The 20,582-nt window shown below is 44.6% G+C and overlaps 1 protein-coding gene across 7 annotated transcripts in view; it reads left to right on the top strand.

Moving 5' to 3' along the window:
* LOC139442723 (phospholipid-transporting ATPase ID-like) overlaps positions 1-20,582 on the top strand; it is a 141,408-nt gene that overhangs the window by 111,791 nt on the left and 9,035 nt on the right. For all 7 annotated transcript variants that reach the window (XM_071223641.1, XM_071223712.1, XM_071224068.1 and 4 more), the window contains exons 10-24: positions 1,261-1,508; positions 2,941-3,152; positions 7,111-7,273; positions 8,467-8,556; positions 9,616-9,781; positions 10,507-10,586; positions 11,936-12,037; positions 12,252-12,371; positions 13,186-13,283; positions 14,380-14,558; positions 14,682-14,947; positions 17,219-17,402; positions 17,844-18,067; positions 18,241-18,324; positions 19,604-19,849. In XM_071223641.1, the coding sequence (XP_071079742.1) occupies positions 1,261-1,508; positions 2,941-3,152; positions 7,111-7,273; positions 8,467-8,556; positions 9,616-9,781; positions 10,507-10,586; positions 11,936-12,037; positions 12,252-12,371; positions 13,186-13,283; positions 14,380-14,558; positions 14,682-14,947; positions 17,219-17,402; positions 17,844-18,067; positions 18,241-18,324; positions 19,604-19,849 (2,462 nt within the window). The remainder of the gene's footprint in view (positions 1-1,260; positions 1,509-2,940; positions 3,153-7,110; positions 7,274-8,466; positions 8,557-9,615; positions 9,782-10,506; positions 10,587-11,935; positions 12,038-12,251; positions 12,372-13,185; positions 13,284-14,379; positions 14,559-14,681; positions 14,948-17,218; positions 17,403-17,843; positions 18,068-18,240; positions 18,325-19,603; positions 19,850-20,582) is intronic.

Raw genomic sequence — 20,582 nt, 5'->3', positions numbered from 1 at the left:
ACACATCTGTGGTTACTGTTATATTGATTTAAGGTTTCCGATTTTATAGGTCATTTGTCAGTCATGTATGATTTATGCACATGATTTCAAATCACAGATTTTATCTATTTTTCTGTCAACTGAAAAAATCATTTCTTACTTTGAATATATATCACAGTTCTGATCAGGAAAGGTGACAGTTTTGTTTTGTCATAGTTTTTTTAAATAAATATGTTTTGAGATTAATTTCGATGATAACGTTTGTTCATTAAGATCTGTTTGAAATAGAGGGAGTTTTTGTCAGTGATGAAATTATGTAGCTTATGTTAACTGAGTCCTATGCAGCTTCAGTGGTAAGATACTAATAACCTGGTTCCTCCTGTGTCATTGTGAGCTGATGGCGTGGCTATTTTCTCCATGCTACCAACTACTGGTATCCTCATTTAGTGGCCACTGTGGTGTGAAAAGAAATTCACTCACCTGTCCACATCCTAAATTATTCTCTTCACGCTGAAGACTTCTAGCCTAGGAAGATGATTTTATTGACATCTTGTAAACACTTGTAGTGAAACTGTAGAATCATTCTAATACCCTTCATATAAAGATTTACATGAAGGATATATTACTCGGATATTGCTTGGACTTCCTTAGGCCATCAGTGAATTATGAACCTTCATTTATTCTTGCTGCTTGCTTTATTATGTCACAGGGGCGGTCGGGTAGCCTAGTGGTTAAGGCGTTCACTCGTCACGCCGAAGACCCGGGTTCAATTCCCGACATGGGTACAATGTGTGAAGCCCATTTCTGGTGACCCCTGCCGTGATATTGCAGGAATATTGCTAAATGCGGCGTAAAACCATACTCACTCACTCACTCAATTATTCAGAATGGTATTCCTCTGCACCCATTGGCTTAGTTGTTTTGAACCACAAGACACCTTTGAAATTAGGCATGCAATCAGATTGGACTCAGATTGGCTGAGAAAATGGAAATGGTCGAACGAAACGAAACGAAGCTTTTGAGGTTAATGGGCCCCGGATATTTATCTCAATAGAACGGAGATATGATGCCCTAGTATGTCGAGGATCATGAAAAAGGCTTTCATAGATAGTATGTAATAACCTAAATCCACCTGAATGTTTCATGGTTTAAATGAGCAATTTAGTTTCTTGACTCATCATTTGCTTGGTGAAAACAATGACGTGCAAAAGTGATGAATAAAGACCTGTGGAAATGTTGGAACTTTCTATGTCTGAAATGTCCTGCTTTGTCACTTTGCAGCGGAGATAATCTGTGAAGCTCCGAACATCCGCCTGAGCAAGTTTGAGGGCAAGTTGACGTGGAAGGGAGAGACCTACTCCCTGGACAACGACAAGGTGGTGCTGAGGGGATGTGTCCTGCGGAACACCCAGTGGTGCTACGGACTCGTCGTCTTCGCCGGACATGACTCAAAGCTCATGATGAACAGTGGCAAGACAGTGTTCAAGAGAACCCACATCGACCGACTCATGAATATCCTCATTGTTGGAGTGAGTTGTAGCCTGTAGCATGTTGTGGCAACAGGACATTGTTACATCATGCTTGCTTTGTTTGTTTGTTGTTGAACGCTGCACACAGCAATATTCCAGCTATATGACGGTGGTCTGTAAATAATCAAGCCTGGACCAGACGATCCAGTGATTGACGTCATGAACATCTATCCACGCAATTGGGATCCGATGACATGCATCAATCAAATCAGTGAGCCTCACCACCCGATCATGTTAGTCGCCTCTTACGACAAGCATAGTCGTCTTTTACGGCAACCATGCTTGCATGGGCTGACTTGTGTTGGGTTTGGGTGGGCACGCTGGTATGGATGAGATGGCAATGAGGTTGTAAACCTTCTAGAGGCAAACAAGCAACCTGGGTTGTATACTCCTCATGGAGCTGAGAATAATTCTTGAGTGCACATTTATCCAGTGACCGGGGTAATAACGCTTTGAGCATGCCCTTCAGTTGTGTGGAAATATGCGCATTATAAATAGCCTATTCCCCAGCATGAATAGCTACAGAAGTGCTGCTTTTGGTATTTTAGATCCTTTAATCTTAAACTAAGCATTTTAGCAAACATTGGGAAAAGTCTGATCGTGCCCATGCATGAGTATCCTCACTAAGACCCATCTTAGTGACCAAAACAACGAAATGCACTCCCGAACTATTGACTCAATTTGTGCATAGACTGACAGTGACAACCCACACCAATCTAAGAATTTATCTCAGTACCAATTTGACATACCGTATTTGACGTAATAAGCGCCCCTCTCTAATAAGCGCTCACGGCGATATTTGCTATTGGCTAGTGAACAATCCCAATTAGCACCCCTTCCAATTGATCAATGTACACAAGACTTTTTTATTTGTGTATAATACGCACATACTTTTCTTTTGTATTATTTCAGGCTGTCAGCCTAAACAACGAACTTTACAATCTTTCAACTCTGTTTTTTTTCTCACCATAATTATATTCTAATAAGAGTTCTTATTTCTTATTTTGAGAGCACCCCAGGCGCTTGTTCTGTCGAATACGGTTTCATTATAATCATCACCTTTCAATGATCGGCAAGCTCTGGCCCTCTGCAAGTTTGGCCCTAACTCTATGAAGGTTCATACCTAATGACGCCATATGAAGTGAAAGTCAATTCTTAAAGACCTGTAACGCTTCAAGCAGGGACCTATAACACTTTGAGCAGGGACCTGTAACACTTCAAGCAGGGACCTGTAACACTTTAAGCAGGCACCTATAACACTTCAAGCAGGGACCTATAACCCTTTATGCAGGGACCTATAACACTTTAAGCAAGGACCTATAACACTTTAAGCAGGGACCTATAACACTTTAAGCAAGGACCAGGAATACACTCCTGGCTTGTGATCTTTAGGAAAGTGTCCTGTACTGACAGTATGACCTATTCCTTTCAGATATTCCTGTTCCTCTTGACCATGTGCCTCGTGACCACCATTGCTTGTGGTGTCTGGGAGAGTGTGGTCGGCTTTGACTTCCAATTGTATCTGCCATGGGAGAACTTTGTGAATGACGACAAGGAGCAGGGTGCTGCAACAATTGCTGTGCTGGTGTTTCTATCTTACCTCATCATCCTCAACACTGTCGTACCCATCTCCCTGTATGTCAGGTGAGTAGTGTGTACCCATCTCGCTGTATGTCAGGTGAGTAGTGTGTCCCCATCTCCCTGTATGTCAGGTGAGTAGTGTGTCCCCATCTCCCTGTATGTCAGGTGAGTAGTGTGCCCCCATCTCCCTATATGTCAGATGAGTAGTGTGTCCCCATCTCCCTGTATGTCAGGTGAGTGGTGTGTCCCCATCTCCCTGTATGTCAGATGAGTGGTGTGTCCCCATCTCCCTGTATGTCAGGTGAGTGGTGTGTCCCATCTCCCTGTATGTCAGATGATTGGTGTGTCCCCATCTCCCTGTATGTCAGATGATTGGTGTGTCCCCATCTCCCTATATGTCAGGTGAGTAGTGTGTCCCCATCTCCCTGTATGTCAGGTGAGTAGTGTGTCCGCATCTCCATGTATGTGAGGTGAGTAGTGTGTCCCCATCTCCCTGTATGTCAGATGAGAAGTGTGTACCCATCTTCCTGTATGTCAGGTGAGTGGTGTGTACCCATCTCCCTGTATGTCAGATGAGTAGTGTGTACCCATCTCCCTGTATGTCAGATGAGTGGTGTGTACCCATCTCCCTATATGTCAGATGAGTAGTGTGTCCCTATCTCCCTGTATGTCAGGTGAGTAGTGTGTCCGCATCTCCATGTATGTGAGGTGAGTAGTGTGTCCCCATCTCCCTGTATGTCAGATGAGAAGTGTGTACCCATCTTCCTGTATGTCAGGTGAGTGGTGTGTACCCATCTCCCTGTATGTCAGATGAGTAGTGTGTACCCATCTCCCTGTATGTCAGATGAGTGGTGTGTCCCCATCTCCCTGTATGTCAGATGAGTAGTGTGTACCCATCTCCCTATATGTCAGATGAGTGGTGTGTACCCATCTCCCTGTATGTCAGATGAGTAGTGTTTACACATATCTCTGTATGTGAGGTGAGTGGTGTGTACCCATCTCCCTGTATTCCAGGTGAGTAGTGTGTACCCATCTCCCTGTATTCCAGGTGAGTAGTGTGTACCCATCTCCCTGTATTCCAGGTGAGTAGTGTGTACCCATCTCCCTGTATGTCAGATGAGTGGTGTGTCCCCATCTCCTTATATGTCAGGTGAGTAGTGTGTACCCATCTCCCTGTATGTCAGATGAGTAGTGTGTACCCATCTCCCTATATGTCAGATGAGTAGTGTGTCCCTATCTCCCTATATATCAGATGAGTGGTGTGTCCCTATCTCCCTATATGTCAGATGAGTGGTGTGTACCCATCTCCCTGTATGTCAGATGAGTAGTGTTTCCACATCTCCCTGTATGTGAGGTGAGTAGTGTGTCCACATCTCCCTGTATGTCAGGTGAGTAGTGTGTACCTATCTCCCTGTATGTCAGATGAGTAGTGTGTCTCCATCTCCCTGTATGTCAGGTGAGTAGTGTGTATCCATCTCCCTGTATGTCAGATGAGTGGTGTGTACCCATCTCCCTATATGTCAGATGAGTATTGTGTCCCTATCTCCCTGTATGTCAGATGAGTAGTGTGTCCCCATCTCCCTATATGTCAGATGAGTGGTGTGTCCCCATCTCCCTGTATGTCAGATGAGTGGTGTGTCCCCATCTCCCTATATGTCAGATGAGTAGTGTGTACCCATCTCCCTATATGTCAGATGAGTGGTGTGTACCCATCTCCCTGTATGTCAGGTGAGTAGTGTGTCCCCCTCTCCTTGTATGTCAGATGAGTAGTGTGTCCCCATCTCCCTATATGTCAGGTGAGTAGTGTGTCTCCATCTCCCTGTATGTCAGATGAGTAGTGTGTCCCCATCTCCCTGTATGTCAGGTGAGTAGTGTGTCCCCATCTCCCTGTATGTCAGATGAGTAGTGTTTCCACATCTCCCTTTATGTGAGGTGAGTAGTGTGTCCCCATCTCCCTGTATGTCAGATGAGTGGTGTGTCCCCATCACCTTGTATGTCAGATGAGTGGTGTGTCCCCATCTCCCTCTATGTCAGGTGAGTAGTGTGTACCTATCTCCCTGTATGTCAGATGATTGGTGTGTCCCCATCTCCCTATATGTCAGATGAGTAGTGTGTCCCCATCTCCCTGTATGTCAGATGAGTAGTGTTTCCACATCTCCCTGTATGTGAGGTGAGTAGTGTGTCCCCATCTCCCTGTATGTCAGATGAGTAGTGTGTCCCCATCTCCCTGTATGTCAGATGAGTGGTGTGTACCCATCTCCCTGTATGTCAGATGAGTGGTGTGTACCCATCTCCCTGTATGTCAGGTGAGTAGTGTGTCCCCATCTCCCTGTATGTCAGATGAGTAGTGTGTCCCCATCTCCCTGTATGTCAGGTGAGTAGTGTGTCCCCATCTCCCTGTATGTCAGGTGAGTAGTGTGTCCCCATCTCCCTGTATGTCAGATGAGTAGTGTGTCCCCATCTCCCTGTCTGTCAGGTGAGTAATGTGTCCCCCTCTCCTTGTATGTCAGGTGAGTAGTGTGTCCCCATCTCCCTATATGTCAGGTGAGTAGTGTGTACCTATCTCCCTGTATGTGAGGTGAGTAGTGTTTCCAAATCTCCCTGTATGTCAGGTGAGTAGTGTGTCCCCATCTCCCTGTATTTCAGATGAGTAGTGTGTCTCCATCTCCCTATATGTCAGGTGAGTGGTGTGTCCCCATCTCCCTATATGTCAGATGAGTAATGTGTCCCCCTCTCCTTGTATGTCAGGTGAGTAGTGTTTACACATCTCCCTGTATGTGAGGTGAGTAGTGTGTCCCCATCTCCCTGTATGTCAGGTGAGTAGTGTGTCCCCATCTCCCTGTATTTCAGGTGAGTAGTGTGTCCCCATCTCCCTGTATGTCAGATGAGTAGTGTTTCCACATCTCCCTGTATGTGAGGTGAGTAGTGTGTCCCCATCTCCCTATATGTCAGATGAGTGGTGTGTCCCCATCTCCCTATATGTCAGGTGAGTGGTGTGTCCCCATCTCCCTGTATGTCAGATGAGTAGTGTGTCCCCATCTCCCTATATGTCAGATGAATAGTGTGTCCCCATCTCCCTATATGTCAGATGAGTAGTGTGTCTCCATCTCCCTGTATGTCAGATGAGTAGTGTGTCCCCATCTCCCTATATGTCAGATGAGTAGTGTGTCTCCATCTCCCTGTATGTCAGATGAGTAGTGTGTCCCCATCTCCCTATATGTCAGATGAGTAGTGTGTCTCCATCTCCCTGTATGTCAGATGAGTAGTGTGTCCCCATCTCCCTATATGTCAGATGAGTAGTGTGTCTCCATCTCCCTGTATGTCAGATGAGTAGTGTTTCCACATCTCCCTGTATGTGAGGTGAGTAGTGTGTCCCCATCTCCCTGTATGTCAGGTGAGTAGTGTGTCCCCATCTCCCTATATGTCAGATGAGTAGTGTGTCCCCATCTCCCTATATGTCAGATGAGTAGTGTGTCTCCATCTCCCTGTATGTCAGATGAGTAGTGTGTCCCCATCTCCCTATATGTCAGATGAGTAGTGTGTCTCCATCTCCCTGTATGTCAGATGAGTAGTGTTTCCACATCTCCCTGTATGTGAGGTGAGTAGTGTGTCCCCATCTCCCTGTATGTCAGGTGAGTAGTGTGTCCCCATCTCCCTATATGTCAGATGAGTAGTGTGTCCCCATCTCCCTATATGTCAGATGAGTAGTGTGTCTCCATCTCCCTGTATGTCAGATGAGTAGTGTTTCCACATCTCCCTGTATGTCAGGTGAGTAGTGTGTCTCCATCTGCCTGTATGTCAGGTGAGTGGTGTGTCCCCATCTCCCTGTATGTCAGATGAGTAGTGTGTCTCCATCTCCCTGTATGTCAGATGAGTGGTGTGTACCCATCTTCAGTGTTGAGGACATCGTCCACCTGGAAGCAGTACACAGTTCACTGCACATGCCAGGCTTTAGTGTCCAAATGTATTTAATGTTTCCATTTACAGAAAACCTCACTGATTGTGTTATGCCTGCTTACAGTGTGGAGATTATCCGGCTAGTCAACAGCTTGTGGATCAACTGGGATGTCAAGATGTACTTTGACAAGAAGGACACCCCTGCCAAAGCTCGGACCACAACCCTTAATGAGGAGCTAGGACAGATTGAATACATTTTCTCTGACAAGACAGGAACTCTCACACAGGTATGTTGTAGTGTTGTTGAGTTTGCGACGATGCCTAGCGATTTAGAAATAAGTACTTGAAATACTATTTAATGCATTATGATAAATACAATAATTATTCATGAATCTTTGGTCAAGACTGAATACTACTACTCATTGGGAAAGGAAAGGTCTTTGAGAACGCCGACCGCCTCCATGGTCTACTGGTAGAGCGTCCGCCTGGAGAGTGGAAGGTCCGGGGTTCGATCCCTGGCCATGTCATACCAAAAGACGTTAAAAGATGGTACTTGTTGTTACCCTGTCTGGCGCTCGGCATTAAGGGGGTAAAACAAGGACTGGTCGGCTCGGAGTCAGTATACTGTGTCTGAGTGGGGTATTCATGTTAAACTGCGGGATGGTATCTCAGTGGGCATCAATCCGGACTAGTACAAGCAGCCACACACACATACACACAGAGTTATGGGGTGGTAGTGGACCCTCACCAAGCCGTCCATGTTGGAAGACTGTTTTACAATAGTGGTACATGAACAGACTCGTGACTTGGTTGATGCATGTCATCAATCCTAATTGCGTGGATCGATGCACATGATCTCAATCACTGGATTGTCTGGTCCAGATTCGATTATTTACAGACCGCCGACATATAGCTGGAATATTGCTGAGTGCAGCATTGTTGTATGAACATTATTAACAAATGCAAGCTGTGTGAAGATTATGAACCAGTGAGTGTTGTATGAAGATTATTAACATATGCATGTTGTATGAAGAATATTAACTAGCGAGTGTTGTATGAAGATTATGAACCAGTGAGTATTGTATAAAGATTATGAACCAGTGAGTGTTGTATGAAGATTATGAACCAGTGAGTGTTGTATAAAGATTATGAACCAGTGAGTGTTGTATGAAGATTATGAACCAGTGAGTGTTGTATAAAGATTATGAACCAGTGAGTGTTGTATGAAGATTATTTACATATGCATGTTGTATGATGAATATTAACTAGTGAGTGTTGTATGAAGATTATGAACCAGTGAGTGTTGTATGAAGGTTATTAACCAGTCAGTATAGTATGAAGATTGTTAACATAGGCATGATGTATAACTCACTCACTCAATCACTCACCTTGTTGAGAAGATATTTAACTCACTCGCTGGATCACCTAGGTGGTGAAGACGTGTGACTCACATGACTCACATTTGGTTGTTTCATTTCAGAACATCATGACATTCAACAAGGCATCTATAGGTGGGAAATCTTACGGCGACCCGCTGGACAACGAAGGCAACCCTCAGGACATCACAGAGGTGTGTTTCCTTCTGTTGTCATTGAATACATTAGGTTGTCACGGATAGGTTTGCTTCACAAAATGGTGATGCCCAGTCAAGATTATTTGATCGATAATCAAGTTCTATAATGTAGTAAAATGGGTCATTAAAAGCATGAACAGATTTGGAATATTCTGTTGATGCCCATTTGGTGGTACGCATGCTTTGCAAATCATGCAATCAACTGAAATCTGCCTGGCAGTCATCATGTTGCTTACGAACTGGATGGCGATTTGTTATGCGCTTTTGAGTGGACGATGCATGGACTCCTTAGGTCAGCCAAACTGTAACTTGCAAATGCAAATGATGAGACGTGGAATATCTGACTGGTCAATGGAAGGGACATAACTCGTAAGAGCCAATGGTGCTACGATCGAGCATTGAAATTCCAGCCTAGTTCGGCAAGGGTGGAAACTGGATTTTGTCCGTTAACTCCCTTGCCTTGAGAAGATTTCTAATCAGCTGCTTGTCATGGAAACCTACTGCTGTTAACACTGTAACACTGTAATGGGTCATGTCCTGCAGAACCTCACAATAATACTGGGCTGTTGGAAGTATCTGACAATATTGTGTGAACATCAGGGTCCAGTTGAACAGTGTGGCCAGGTATTTCATTAGGACTTTCTGTAATTCTCACGGAATCATTGCCAAAACATTATGTTTTTATGAAATATTGAAACACGTGTCACATCATTCAGTTATCACCCCGATAGGCTATACACACATTGATATGTCTGGTCATAATGTTGGCATTCAAAATGTTCCAATGGGATGATGGTTTAACTTGTTGTGGAGTAGTCCAATGGTTCAAGTGTTGCTGCTGATGCTGAAGCCCTGGGATCTGTTCCCACATGGGTAATATAGGGGGAGATGGTTTCTGCTGACCCCACTGTGATGTGGCTAGAAATTTGCTCAAAGTGGATAAATCTTGACTTACTAACTTTTAGGAACCAGATGAAAATGTCTTATACCTTTTGATTGTTGAAATGTTTTCAGTGATTTTGTAGTAGTCACACTGAATCTGTTCCACTATTCCAGAGAACTCCCAAAGTAGATTTCAGTGGGAATGAATATGCAGAGAAGTCATTTGATTTTTACGACTCGCGTCTGCTGGAGCACACCAAGGGAGGCAACCACCAGGTGGAGGAGTTCTTCAGACTGCTGAGTCTGTGTCATACAGTAATGCCGGAGACCAAGGAGAGTGGTAGGTGCAGCACCACATTTTGTAGCCTTGACCTTGAGGCAGTGTCACGAGAGGGAATCCAGGAAAAGTATGTTGTTGTTGGGGCCGCGTGACATGGCAGTCAGCTGGTCAGTGATATGGTCAGAGTGAGAATTTGTGGATGTCAACTGGACAATGGACTTCATCCATTCACCTGAAGAAAGAGTAAACATATACTCTGAAACCTTATGTTCCTCAGAATATAGAAATGTTGACATTAATAAATTCTCTCTCTTATGTATATCTCTTCTATATGCCCTTCGAAGACTTGAGTGATATGGTACTTATTTTATTTAAGAATATGTATCTACAGATATCTACAGCCAAATGGAACCCAAAACATTGCTTAATTTCAGGGCTGAGGCCATCCAGACTTACCAAATAGTTCTGGACTTAGTTGGGTTTGTTTCTTGATATATTCCTAGGGTCTTGGAGACAGACTAAGTGACATGGCTGCACGTGTTGTGGTACTTTGATTGCATGATCATTGCTTGTGTTATTTACCATTGCGTTGTCCTCAGTAGACTATTACACTTAGGCCACTTTAATACAGCCTAAACATTGCCGACTGTGGCATGTTGTACAAGGGATCCCTCTACTACTGCGAGGTATGTTGCCCTGGAACCCTTCAACATGTCCAACTAATGCCTGATATCTGCCTGTTTACCAGTACTTGTTCCATGTACATTCAACATGAATTGTTGCAGGTAACCTGGAGTACCAGGCTCAGTCCCCTGATGAAGGGGCTCTGGTGTCAGCTGCACGGAACTTTGGTTATGTCTTCAAGGTAAGTACAGCTGTAGCCAACCAGGGAATGTGAAGCCAACTAGGGGATGTGTAGCCAACCAGGGGATCAGGTAAATACAGCTGTAGCCAACTAGGGGATGTGTAGCAGGGGGTCAGGTAAATACAGCTGTAGCCAACTAGGGGATGTGTAGCAGGGGGCCAGGTAAGTACAGCTGTACCCAACTGGGGGATGTGTAGCAGGGGGCCAGGTAAGTACAGCTGTAGCCAACTGGGGGATGTGTAGCAGGGGGTCAGGTAAGTACAGCTGTAGCCAACTGGGGGATGTGTAGCAGGGGGTCAGGTAAGTGCAGCTGTAGCCAACTAGGGGATGTGTAGCAGGGGGTCAGGTAAATACAGCTGTAGCCAACTAGGGGATGTGTAGCAGGGGGTCAGGTAAATACAGCTATAGCCAACTGGGGGATGTGTAGCAGGGGGTCAGGTAAGTGCAGCTGTAGCCAACCGGATGTGTAGCCAACCAGGGGGTCAGGTAAATACAGCTGTAGCCAACTGGGGAATGTGTAGCAGGGGGCCAGGTAAAAACAGGTGTAGCCAACTAGGGGGATGTGTAGCAGGGGGTCAGGTAAATACAGCTGTAGCCAACTAGGGGATGTGTAGCAGGGGGCCAGGTAAGCACTGCTGTACCCAACTGGGGGATGAAAAAGTAGGGGGCCAGGTAAGTACAGCTGTCCCCAACTAGGGGATGTGTAGCAGGGTGTCAGGTAAATACAGCTGTAGCCAACTAGGGGATGTGTAGCAGGGGGTCAGGTAAGTACAGCTGTAGCCAACTAGGGGATGTGTAGCAGGGGGTCAGGTAAGTACAGCTGTAGCCAACTGGGGAATGTGTAGCAGGGGGCCAGGTAAGTGCAGCTGTAGCCAACTGGGGGATGTGTAGCAGGGAGATAAGTTGGCATACCATCAAAGTCACATTGACACATTCAGTGATAACTCTTTTAACTTTGGTCCTCAATTTCGAACAACCCCTAAACTTCATGTAAAAATAAACAAACCTGAAAAGTATTTTTTTCTTTATACTGCAAACATGTTCACCGCTAAAATATTGTGCATACCATAGGTTAAAGGACACAGTAAGATAAGAGGGCCCTTTGGGTGGGGGGGGCTAAAATTTATGCATAATTTAAGAATTGAGCAAAACTTTATGAAATTGGTTTGAAAGTTACAAAGACTTTGTAGTTTTCATCAAAAAATATTGTAAACCTAAATGTAAAAATTCTAAGCTTATATTTGGGAAGGCTGGGTCTCGTCTTTGGGAGCTACTCTATCTTTACATAATGCATGTAGCATACAACAGATTGCCTGAGGTTTACATGACCCCTGTCTCTATGCTTGTAGTCTCGGACACCAAACACCATCACAATAGAAGTCCAGGGCAAACAGGAAGTGTACGATCTGCTGTGCATTCTGGACTTCAACAACGTCCGTAAGAGGATGTCGGTAAGAACAACACTATACCAGATACACAACTCTGTCATGGGGACAAAGATTCAAATAAGTTTAGTCTGCGAAAAACTGCCAAGATGATGTTTGAGCTAACAAAATAATGAAATATTGGTTCCTACAAATGGCTGTCATTTTGAAAAGTCATTTGTGAGTGAGATATAACAGCTGCTTTGTCCATGTGATGGTTGTGAGGTTGTCTGTTCTCCAGGTGATCGTGAAGAAGGACGGTGTCATCACGCTGTACTGTAAGGGAGCTGACTCAGTCATATTCGAGCGTTTGGACAGATCCTGTGCTGAACTGAAGGAAATTACTTCACACCACCTTAATGTGAGTTCCCTTGCCTTGTAGTCCATATTGCACATTTCTATTGATGTGTAATATACCACTCGACATTTGCTAAAGACCACACCTTTGACTAAAGAATTTTGTTCACATGTGTGTTCTGGTACCTTGTCACATGTGTGTTGTGATACCTCGTCACATGTATGTACTGGTACCTCGTCACGTGTGTGTTGTGGTACCTCGTCACGTGTTTGTACTGGTACCTTGTCACGTGTGTTGTGATACCTTGTCACATGTGTGTTCTGCTACTTCGTCACGTGTGTGTTATCATACCTCGTCACGTGGGTGTACTGGTACCTCGTCACGTGTGTGTTGTGGTACCTCGTCACGTGTGTGTTGTGATACCTCGTCACGTGTGTGTTCTGGTACCTCATCACGTGTGTTCTTGTTCCTCATCATGTGCTGGTACCTTGTCACGTGTGTTCTGGTACCTCATCACGTGTGTTCTTGTTCCTCATCATGTGCTGGTACCTTGTCACGTGTGTGTGCTGGTACCTTGTCACGTGTGTCTTCTTGTACTTCGTCACATGTTTTCTGGTACCCATCACATATTTGTTGTTAAGCGCAACTGGCATGGACAATGGGTGTTTAGCATATGTGACTCTGTGACATTGTTGTACCATTGTTCTAATGCATGCAGTCGTTGGCTGTTCCAAAGTCTTATTATTTTAATGCTGCTGTGTTATAGCTGAAGGATTGATGACTGGGGTTGTGAAAAACATTCACTTCACTTTCTAGATTTGATGATTTAAACAGTCCCAAGTTATTACTGAGGTGACATTCTGCCCTTCTATTGCAGGAGTTTGCTCAGATAGGTCTGAGGACGCTGTGCTGTGCATCCAAGGTCATCGACGAAAACTTCTATGTGGAATGGAGGAAGAAATATCATGAAGCCAGGTGAGGCAGTGAGATTGAAGCTGTGTGTATGTGTGTGTTAAGTGTGTGTATGTGTCTCTCCGGGTAAGTGTAATTTGGGAGGTACCTTGTGTGATCAAGCATGGAATTATGGAGGTATTTTCCTCAAACAAGACCATATGTGGAGCCTCTGCATATAAGGCTCACCCTCTGCTGTATTTTCGTTTCAGCCTTTGAAATTGATAGACAGGACAAAAGCACACTTAAACCTTATTTACACACCACTTTTGATGTTTTCAAAACGATATTTGCAGTAACAATGTTACGATCTATCTACCTGGATAATCCACCACTTGGGTACAATTTGTGTCCCATTTCTTGGTCTCCCACACAGGGAATTTCTTTCATCAGTCTGCCGTCTGAAAACCAAAAACATTTCAGTTGTGTGTAGGAAAAAATACGTCAGATGGTTTTTGTGAGATTTAAACCCGAATCCAAGTGATAAAAAGTGTCAAGCCTGAGGTATTATCTAGAGGATGAGGTTTTTAAGTCTCATAAAAAACAAAAAAGGGAAAGTGTAACTAACTTATAAACCAAGAAAAGAAACTTTAAACAGCATTTATCAACATTTTTCAAACATACTTTCCATGAATCTTAGGAAACAGGCGTAAATGTCTGTTGCTTGCATATGAAAAAGACATTCTTAAAAGCATTCTGATTCATCAGCGCGTCTCTAGTCCAGTAGTGTACCACGAAGGTTGCGTGTTCGATGCTCGGGATTATGAAGAAAACATTTTTCTTTTGATTTTACATTTCATTACATTGTGTTCAAATGCAAAATAATTTTTTTGCGAGAAACATTCATATGTTACAATCTAAACTGTAAAAAGTTGTATTAATAAAATCCCAGGGTTATTATAACATATCATATAGCAAATATGACTTGAATATCCTATAAAATCCCTGGGATATCCTATAAAATCCCGGGGATATCCTATAAAATCCCAGGGATATCCTATAAAATCCCAGGGACATTACAACATCCCTATTTATGAGATTTAGCCCGACTGGAGAACAATAGGATGACGTCACTGGAGGTTTATATGCCTAGACTAACACCTTCCTCTTTGTTCTTCAGTACAACCTTGGACAACAGAGATGACAAGATGGATGATGTATTCGAGGAGATTGAGCAGAACCTGTGTCTCATTGGTGCCTCAGCCATTGAGGATAAACTACAGGACGGTGTGCCAGAGACCATTGCCAACCTGGCCTTGGCTGGCATCAAGATCTGGGTCCTCACTGGAGACAAACAGGGTATGTCCTCTTCCTTTACAAGGTCACATAGAGGACAATTGACTTCTCTACTTAATTAGTATAATTCAGTGTAAGAATTGTTCTGTGCTAAAATCTTCAGCAGAAGTGTGCGCCGTGTTTCAGAGACGGCCATCAATATTGGTTACTCTTGCCGCCTGTTGACGGAGGAGATGGAGGAGCCATTCATCATTGATGCCGACTCCTTCGAGGAGGTGGAAGCCCAGCTGCGGAAGGCCCTGGAAGACATTGACAAGATGAAGACCGGCAAGCCACACGATGGAGTCGTCATCGCCAACGGCCAGGGAGCCCACTATAACGGAGCCAATGGAAATGTTGCCATCTCGGATGAATATGGCGAATTTGCAGTGGTCATAAATGGTCACAGTCTGGTATGGAGAAGATTTGTGCTCTTAGACTTGGTGTATTAGTAGCTATTTTATAGTCCAGAATATGAATTAGATATCTTAAAAGGGTGTTGTGGAAGATGACAACACACTACGTATCCTATGTATTCTACTCAAAAGAAGTTAAGGATCACCCGACTATTTCGTATTACGATAGTGGAATATGAGGAAGTGGTCACAATGTATGACCTGGCCCACATGCACAAAGCGATCTTAGCGCTAAGATGATCTTAACTCCCATACTTTAACATAGGCTTACAATAGTCTTAGTGCTAAGATCGTTTTGTGCAAGTGGGCCCAGGTAAATAGTTGATCATCATTCCTTGGATCCTTTTCATGCTATCAACCACTGTTTTGGCTCTTCCACTGATTCACAAATCACTGTGATAAGGCACAGGACACAAATCAGGTTAAGCAACGTCGGACACGGAAAGTCCTTGGATGGGTGACCGTGTTCTGCAGCTTGGCTCCTGAGAGTTTCTTGGGCTTCAGTAGGACACCACACTGAAGCACATGTAACACATGTGGTGTCTCCTTGGGCAAGTGACTTTGTTCAAATGTGCCTCTGTTCATCAAGCAGTGAATGGGTACCCGGTAGGAGAAGATGGCAATGTGGTTGTTAACCTTCTTGATTATGTCTGACTACGGCGTAAAAAAACATTCACTCACTCACTACTTAAAAAAAACATTGTCCGGGCAACTTTTGTTCCTCTTCTTGTATCTGCCCTGCCCTGCAGTGTGTATTACCGCCAGTGATGTATGTCATGGGATGTTTGTGTCTGACAGGCGTATGCCCTGAAGCCGGAGTGTGTATTACCGCCAATGATGTACGTCATGTGATGTTTGTGTCTAACAGGCGTATGTCCTGAAGCCGGTGTGTGTATTAACGCCAGTGATGTACGTCATGTGATGTTTGTGTCTGACAGGCGTATGCCCTGAAGCCGGTGTGTGTATTACCGCCAGTGATGTACGTCATGTGATGTTTGTGTCTGACAGGCGTATGCCCTGAAGCCGGAGTGTGTATTACCGCCAGTGATGTACGTCATGTGATGTTTGTGTCTGACAGGCGTATGCCCTGAAGCCGGAGTGTGTATTACCGCCAGTGATGTACGTCATGTGATGTTTGTGTCTGACATGCGTATGCCCTGAAGCCGGAGTGTGTATTACCGCCAGTGATGTACGTCATGTGATGTTTGTGTCTGACAGGCGTATGCCCTGAAGCCGGAGTGTGTATTACCGCCAGTGATGTACGTCATGTGATGTTTTCGTCTGACAGGCGTATGCCCTGAAGCCGGAGTGTGTATTACCGCCAGTGATGTACGTCATGTGATGTTTGTGTCTGACAGGCGTATGCCCTGAAGCCGGAGTGTGTATTACCGCCAGTGATGTACGTCATGTGATGTTTGTGTCTGACAGGCGTATGCCCTGAAGCCGGTGTGTGTATTACCGCCAGTGATGTACGTCATGTGATGTTTGTGTCTGACAGGCGTATGCCCTGAAGCCGGTGTGTGTATTACCGCGAGTGTTGTTCATTATGTGATGTTTGTGTCTGACAGGCGTATGCCCTGAAGCCAGTGTGTGTATTACTGCCAGTGATGTACGTCATGTGATGTTTGTGTCTGACAGGCGTATGCCCTGAAGCCGGAGTGTGTATTACCGCCAGTGATGTACGTCATGTGATGTTTGTGCTTGACAGGCGTATGCCCCGAAGCCGGAGTGTGTATTACCGCCAGTGATGTACGTCATGTGATGTTTGTGTCTGACAGGCATATGCCCTGAAGCCGGAGTGTGTATTACCGCCAGTGATGTACGTCATGTGATGTTTGTGTCTGACAGGCGTATGCCCTGAAGCCGGTGTGTGTATTACCGCCAGTGATGTACGTCATGTGATGTTTGTGCTTGACAGGCGTATGCCCTGAAGCCGGAGTGTGTATTACTGCCAGTGATGTACGTCATGTGATGTTTGTGTCTGACAGGCGTATGCCCTGAAGCCGGTGTGTGTATTACCGCCAGTGATGTACGTCATGTGATGTTTGTGTCTGACAGGCATATGCCCTGAGGCCGGTGTGTGTATTACCACGAGTGTTGTACATTATGTGATGTTTGTGTCTGACAGGCGTATGCCCTGAAGCCGATGTGTGTATTACCGCGAGTGTTGTACATTATGTGATATTTGTGTCTGACAGGCGTATGCCCTGAAGCCGGTGTGTGTATTACCGCGAGTGTTGTACATTATGTGATATTTGTGTCTGACAGGCGTATGCCCTGAAGCCAGAGCTGGAGAGGTTGCTGCTGGACCTGGGGTCAAGCTGCAAGGCCGTCATCTGCTGCAGGGTCACGCCACTCCAGAAGGCCCTCGTGGTCGACCTGGTCAAGAAACACAAGAAATCAGTCACGCTTGCAATAGGAGATGGGGCTAATGATGTCAGCATGATCAAAAGTAAGCTTCACATCGTAACTGAAGCAGATTTGCTTTAAACTGGAAATACATGTAGTGTTCAAGTATACTCACAATTCAGCCAATTTCAAACTTTCAGTCTGCCTTGTTGTTTTCTCTAAGAACGTTTGTTGCCCGGCACACACTGAAGTGGCTGTATCAGCCATAATCTAAATGAATACACCAAGTCAGTGAGCCACCTTCTTAAACCTTACCACAATGCGAAGTAGTATAGTGGGTGATCTGTCCCTGAAACTATGCTTTGGTTCCCACCTTTGAAGGCCATTGTTGGTGTTGCTTTAGGTTGGTCCACTCACTCACTCAAACTCTCCCATCCTCACATTCCTTTTCCTGTGTACAGTTTATGACCGACTGCTATGTGTGTACAGTTTAGGTCTTCAGCTCCTTGTACAGTTTCTCAGTGTGTTTTCATTCTGTCCACAGTGGCGCACATCGGTGTCGGCATCAGTGGTCAAGAGGGCATGCAGGCCGTGTTGGCCAGTGATTTCTCCATGGCTCAGTTCCGCTACTTGGAAAGGTTGCTGCTCGTCCATGGCCGTTGGTCCTACCTCAGAATGTGCAAATTTCTGCGATATTTCTTTTACAAAAACTTTGCATTCACATTGTGCCATTTCTGGTATGCCTTCTTTTGTGGCTTCTCAGCTCAGGTGAGTACTTTTGACATTTTTTCAGGTTTTTTTTCAGTTTCAGTAAATGTAAATTCATGATGTGCTTAAAGTTTTGTCTCATATGCTATGGCTCATTCTTGATTTGATAAAGTCCTTATACTGGAGATTGGTAGTTGACAACTGACATTGTTTCTGCACATCTTCAATTTCAGACGTTGTACGACCCCTACTTCATTTCCTTGTACAACTTGTTCTACACATCGCTCCCCATCCTGGTCCTCGGTATCTTCGACCAGGTAAGTCAAGCACAATATAACCTTGTTCATTTAATGTTCAGAAATCCAGTGGCTTCATCTCACCTGAGGGGCGGTCAAGTAGCCTAGTGGTTAAAGCATTCGCTCGTCATGCAGAAGACCGGGGTTCGATTCCCGATTCCCATGTGTGAAGCTCATTTCTGGTGTTCACCGCCATGATATTGCTGGAACATTGCTGAAAGCAACATAAAACCAAACTCAGTCACTCTCTTACTTACTCATCTCACCTGATGTTGTACTGATCCTGAAAGTTTATGTAAACTTTTCAAAAAAATATTTTTTGAAATTTTGATTATTTCAAAACTGACCAGATTCGCAAGTTCACATACTTATGTGTTGGCACTTTCTCCTTCATCTGTCTGTCCATCATTACTTCTGTAAACTATCAATACATTTTCAATATCTCCTCTAAAAAAGACTTATTGATCTGATGTTTTTCATGGATGATTCCAGCAATGGTGTCTAAAACATTTTCCGATCAAATTTTGAGTATGAAAAAGGATATAACTATGCCATGTAAGTCCAATGTTTGTGCCTAAGGCGCCACGATTCGCTGTGCAGAGTTGCGTCCCTTGGGCACACAGAAACCTATGATTGTGGGTTTGAATCCCGGTTCGCCCCAATTATGTTTCAAGGTTTGTCAGCACCATACCCATGCTTGTGGGTTTCACCGAAGTGGTAAACGTCTGACCTGCATCATTTCAGGCTTTCCTCCCTCATTAAGCTGACACGCCGTGATATAACTGGAATACTGTTAAAAACGGCGTTAAACCCAACTCATTCACTCACTCACTGTGTCGTGTCCTCCATCCTCGTCGTTGCTGTCAATGTCAGGGTAGGAACTTGTGAAACACACTGTATTACTTAATATGTGAAGGCAAGGGGGTTCAAGTCATCTACAATGCTGCAATTAGATGTGCATAGTTGCATCCCTTGGGCCTAATTGAGTCCAGGTTTGCCCCGATTGTTTCTAGGTTTTTCAGCACCTTTCACGTGCTCGGGGGTTTCACCAAAGTGATTAAAGTCTTGAGACCTGCATCACTTCAGGCTTTCCTCCCTCATTAAGCTGACACGCCGCGATATAACTGGAATACTGTTAAAAGCGGCGTTAAACCCAACTCATTCACTCACTCACTCAAATGTTTGTATTGGGACTCAAATTCAGCTTGGCATCCTCAGTGTTCTTTTAGATGAGTCTGTTGGACAAGCAACCACTTCAGTTGATGCTACTGCTTGATTCGATGTGTATTGTGTCCTCCAGGATGTGAATGACGACTACTCCATCCGCTACCCAAAGCTGTACGCCCCGGGGCTGAAAGACGCACTCTTCAACAAGAAGACATTTATGTACAGTACCCTGGAAGGCATCATTACCTCCCTTGTGTTGTTCTTTATACCATATGGTGCCTTCAACTACGCCATCGGTCCAGATGGCAAGACGGAAGTGGACCAGCAGTCCTTCGGCTGTGTCGTGTCCTCCATCCTCGTCGTTGCTGTCAATGTCAGGGTAGGAACTTGTGAAACACACTGTATTACTTAATATGTGAAGGCAAGGGGGTTCAAGTCATCTACAATGCTGCAATTTGATGTGCATAGTTGCATCCCTTGGGCCTAATTGAGTCCAGGTTTGCCCCGATTGTTTCTAGGTTTTTCAGCACCTTTCACGTCCTCGTGGGTTTCACCAAAGTGATTAAAGTCTTGAGACCTGCATCACTTCAGGCTTTCCTCCCACATTAAGGTGGCATGCTTAACCGGAAAAATATATTGGCAGAATTAAACCCAAATCACTCACTCACTCACTTAATATGTTGTTGCCTTGGGGACCTGTGAAGATGCCTGGGTAGAATAGGTCATCAGCAACCCATGCTTGTTGTAAAAGGCGACTAACAGGATCGGGTGGTCAGACTCGCTGACTTGGTTGATGCATGTCATCGATCCCAATTGCGTGGATCGATGATCATGATATTAATCACTGGATTGTCTGGTCCAGACTCGATTATTTACAGACCGCCGTCATATAGCTGGAATATTGCTGAGTGCGGCGTTAAACAACAAACCAATCAAACCAATGTTGCCTTGGGATCCAAGCCTGTCAGTTTTGATTGTAAGTTATGCCTCAGTGCTGGGGTAAGGGGCTTGCAGAAGCTGCTGTTCTAAGACATCTTACGCAGAATTGCTTCCCTTTTATGTGCCAGGATAATTTGGTTGTGATCTGAATCCTATATTGTTCAAAGTGTATA

The sequence above is a fragment of the Haliotis cracherodii genome, unplaced genomic scaffold (assembly GCF_022045235.1).
Source record: "Haliotis cracherodii isolate W230 unplaced genomic scaffold, xgHalCrac1.p SCAF_1, whole genome shotgun sequence".
Classification (NCBI taxonomy): Eukaryota; Metazoa; Mollusca; class Gastropoda; order Lepetellida; family Haliotidae; genus Haliotis; species Haliotis cracherodii.
Note: the sequence above shows the minus strand (reverse complement) of the source record. Positions and strands in the feature narration are given on the sequence as shown.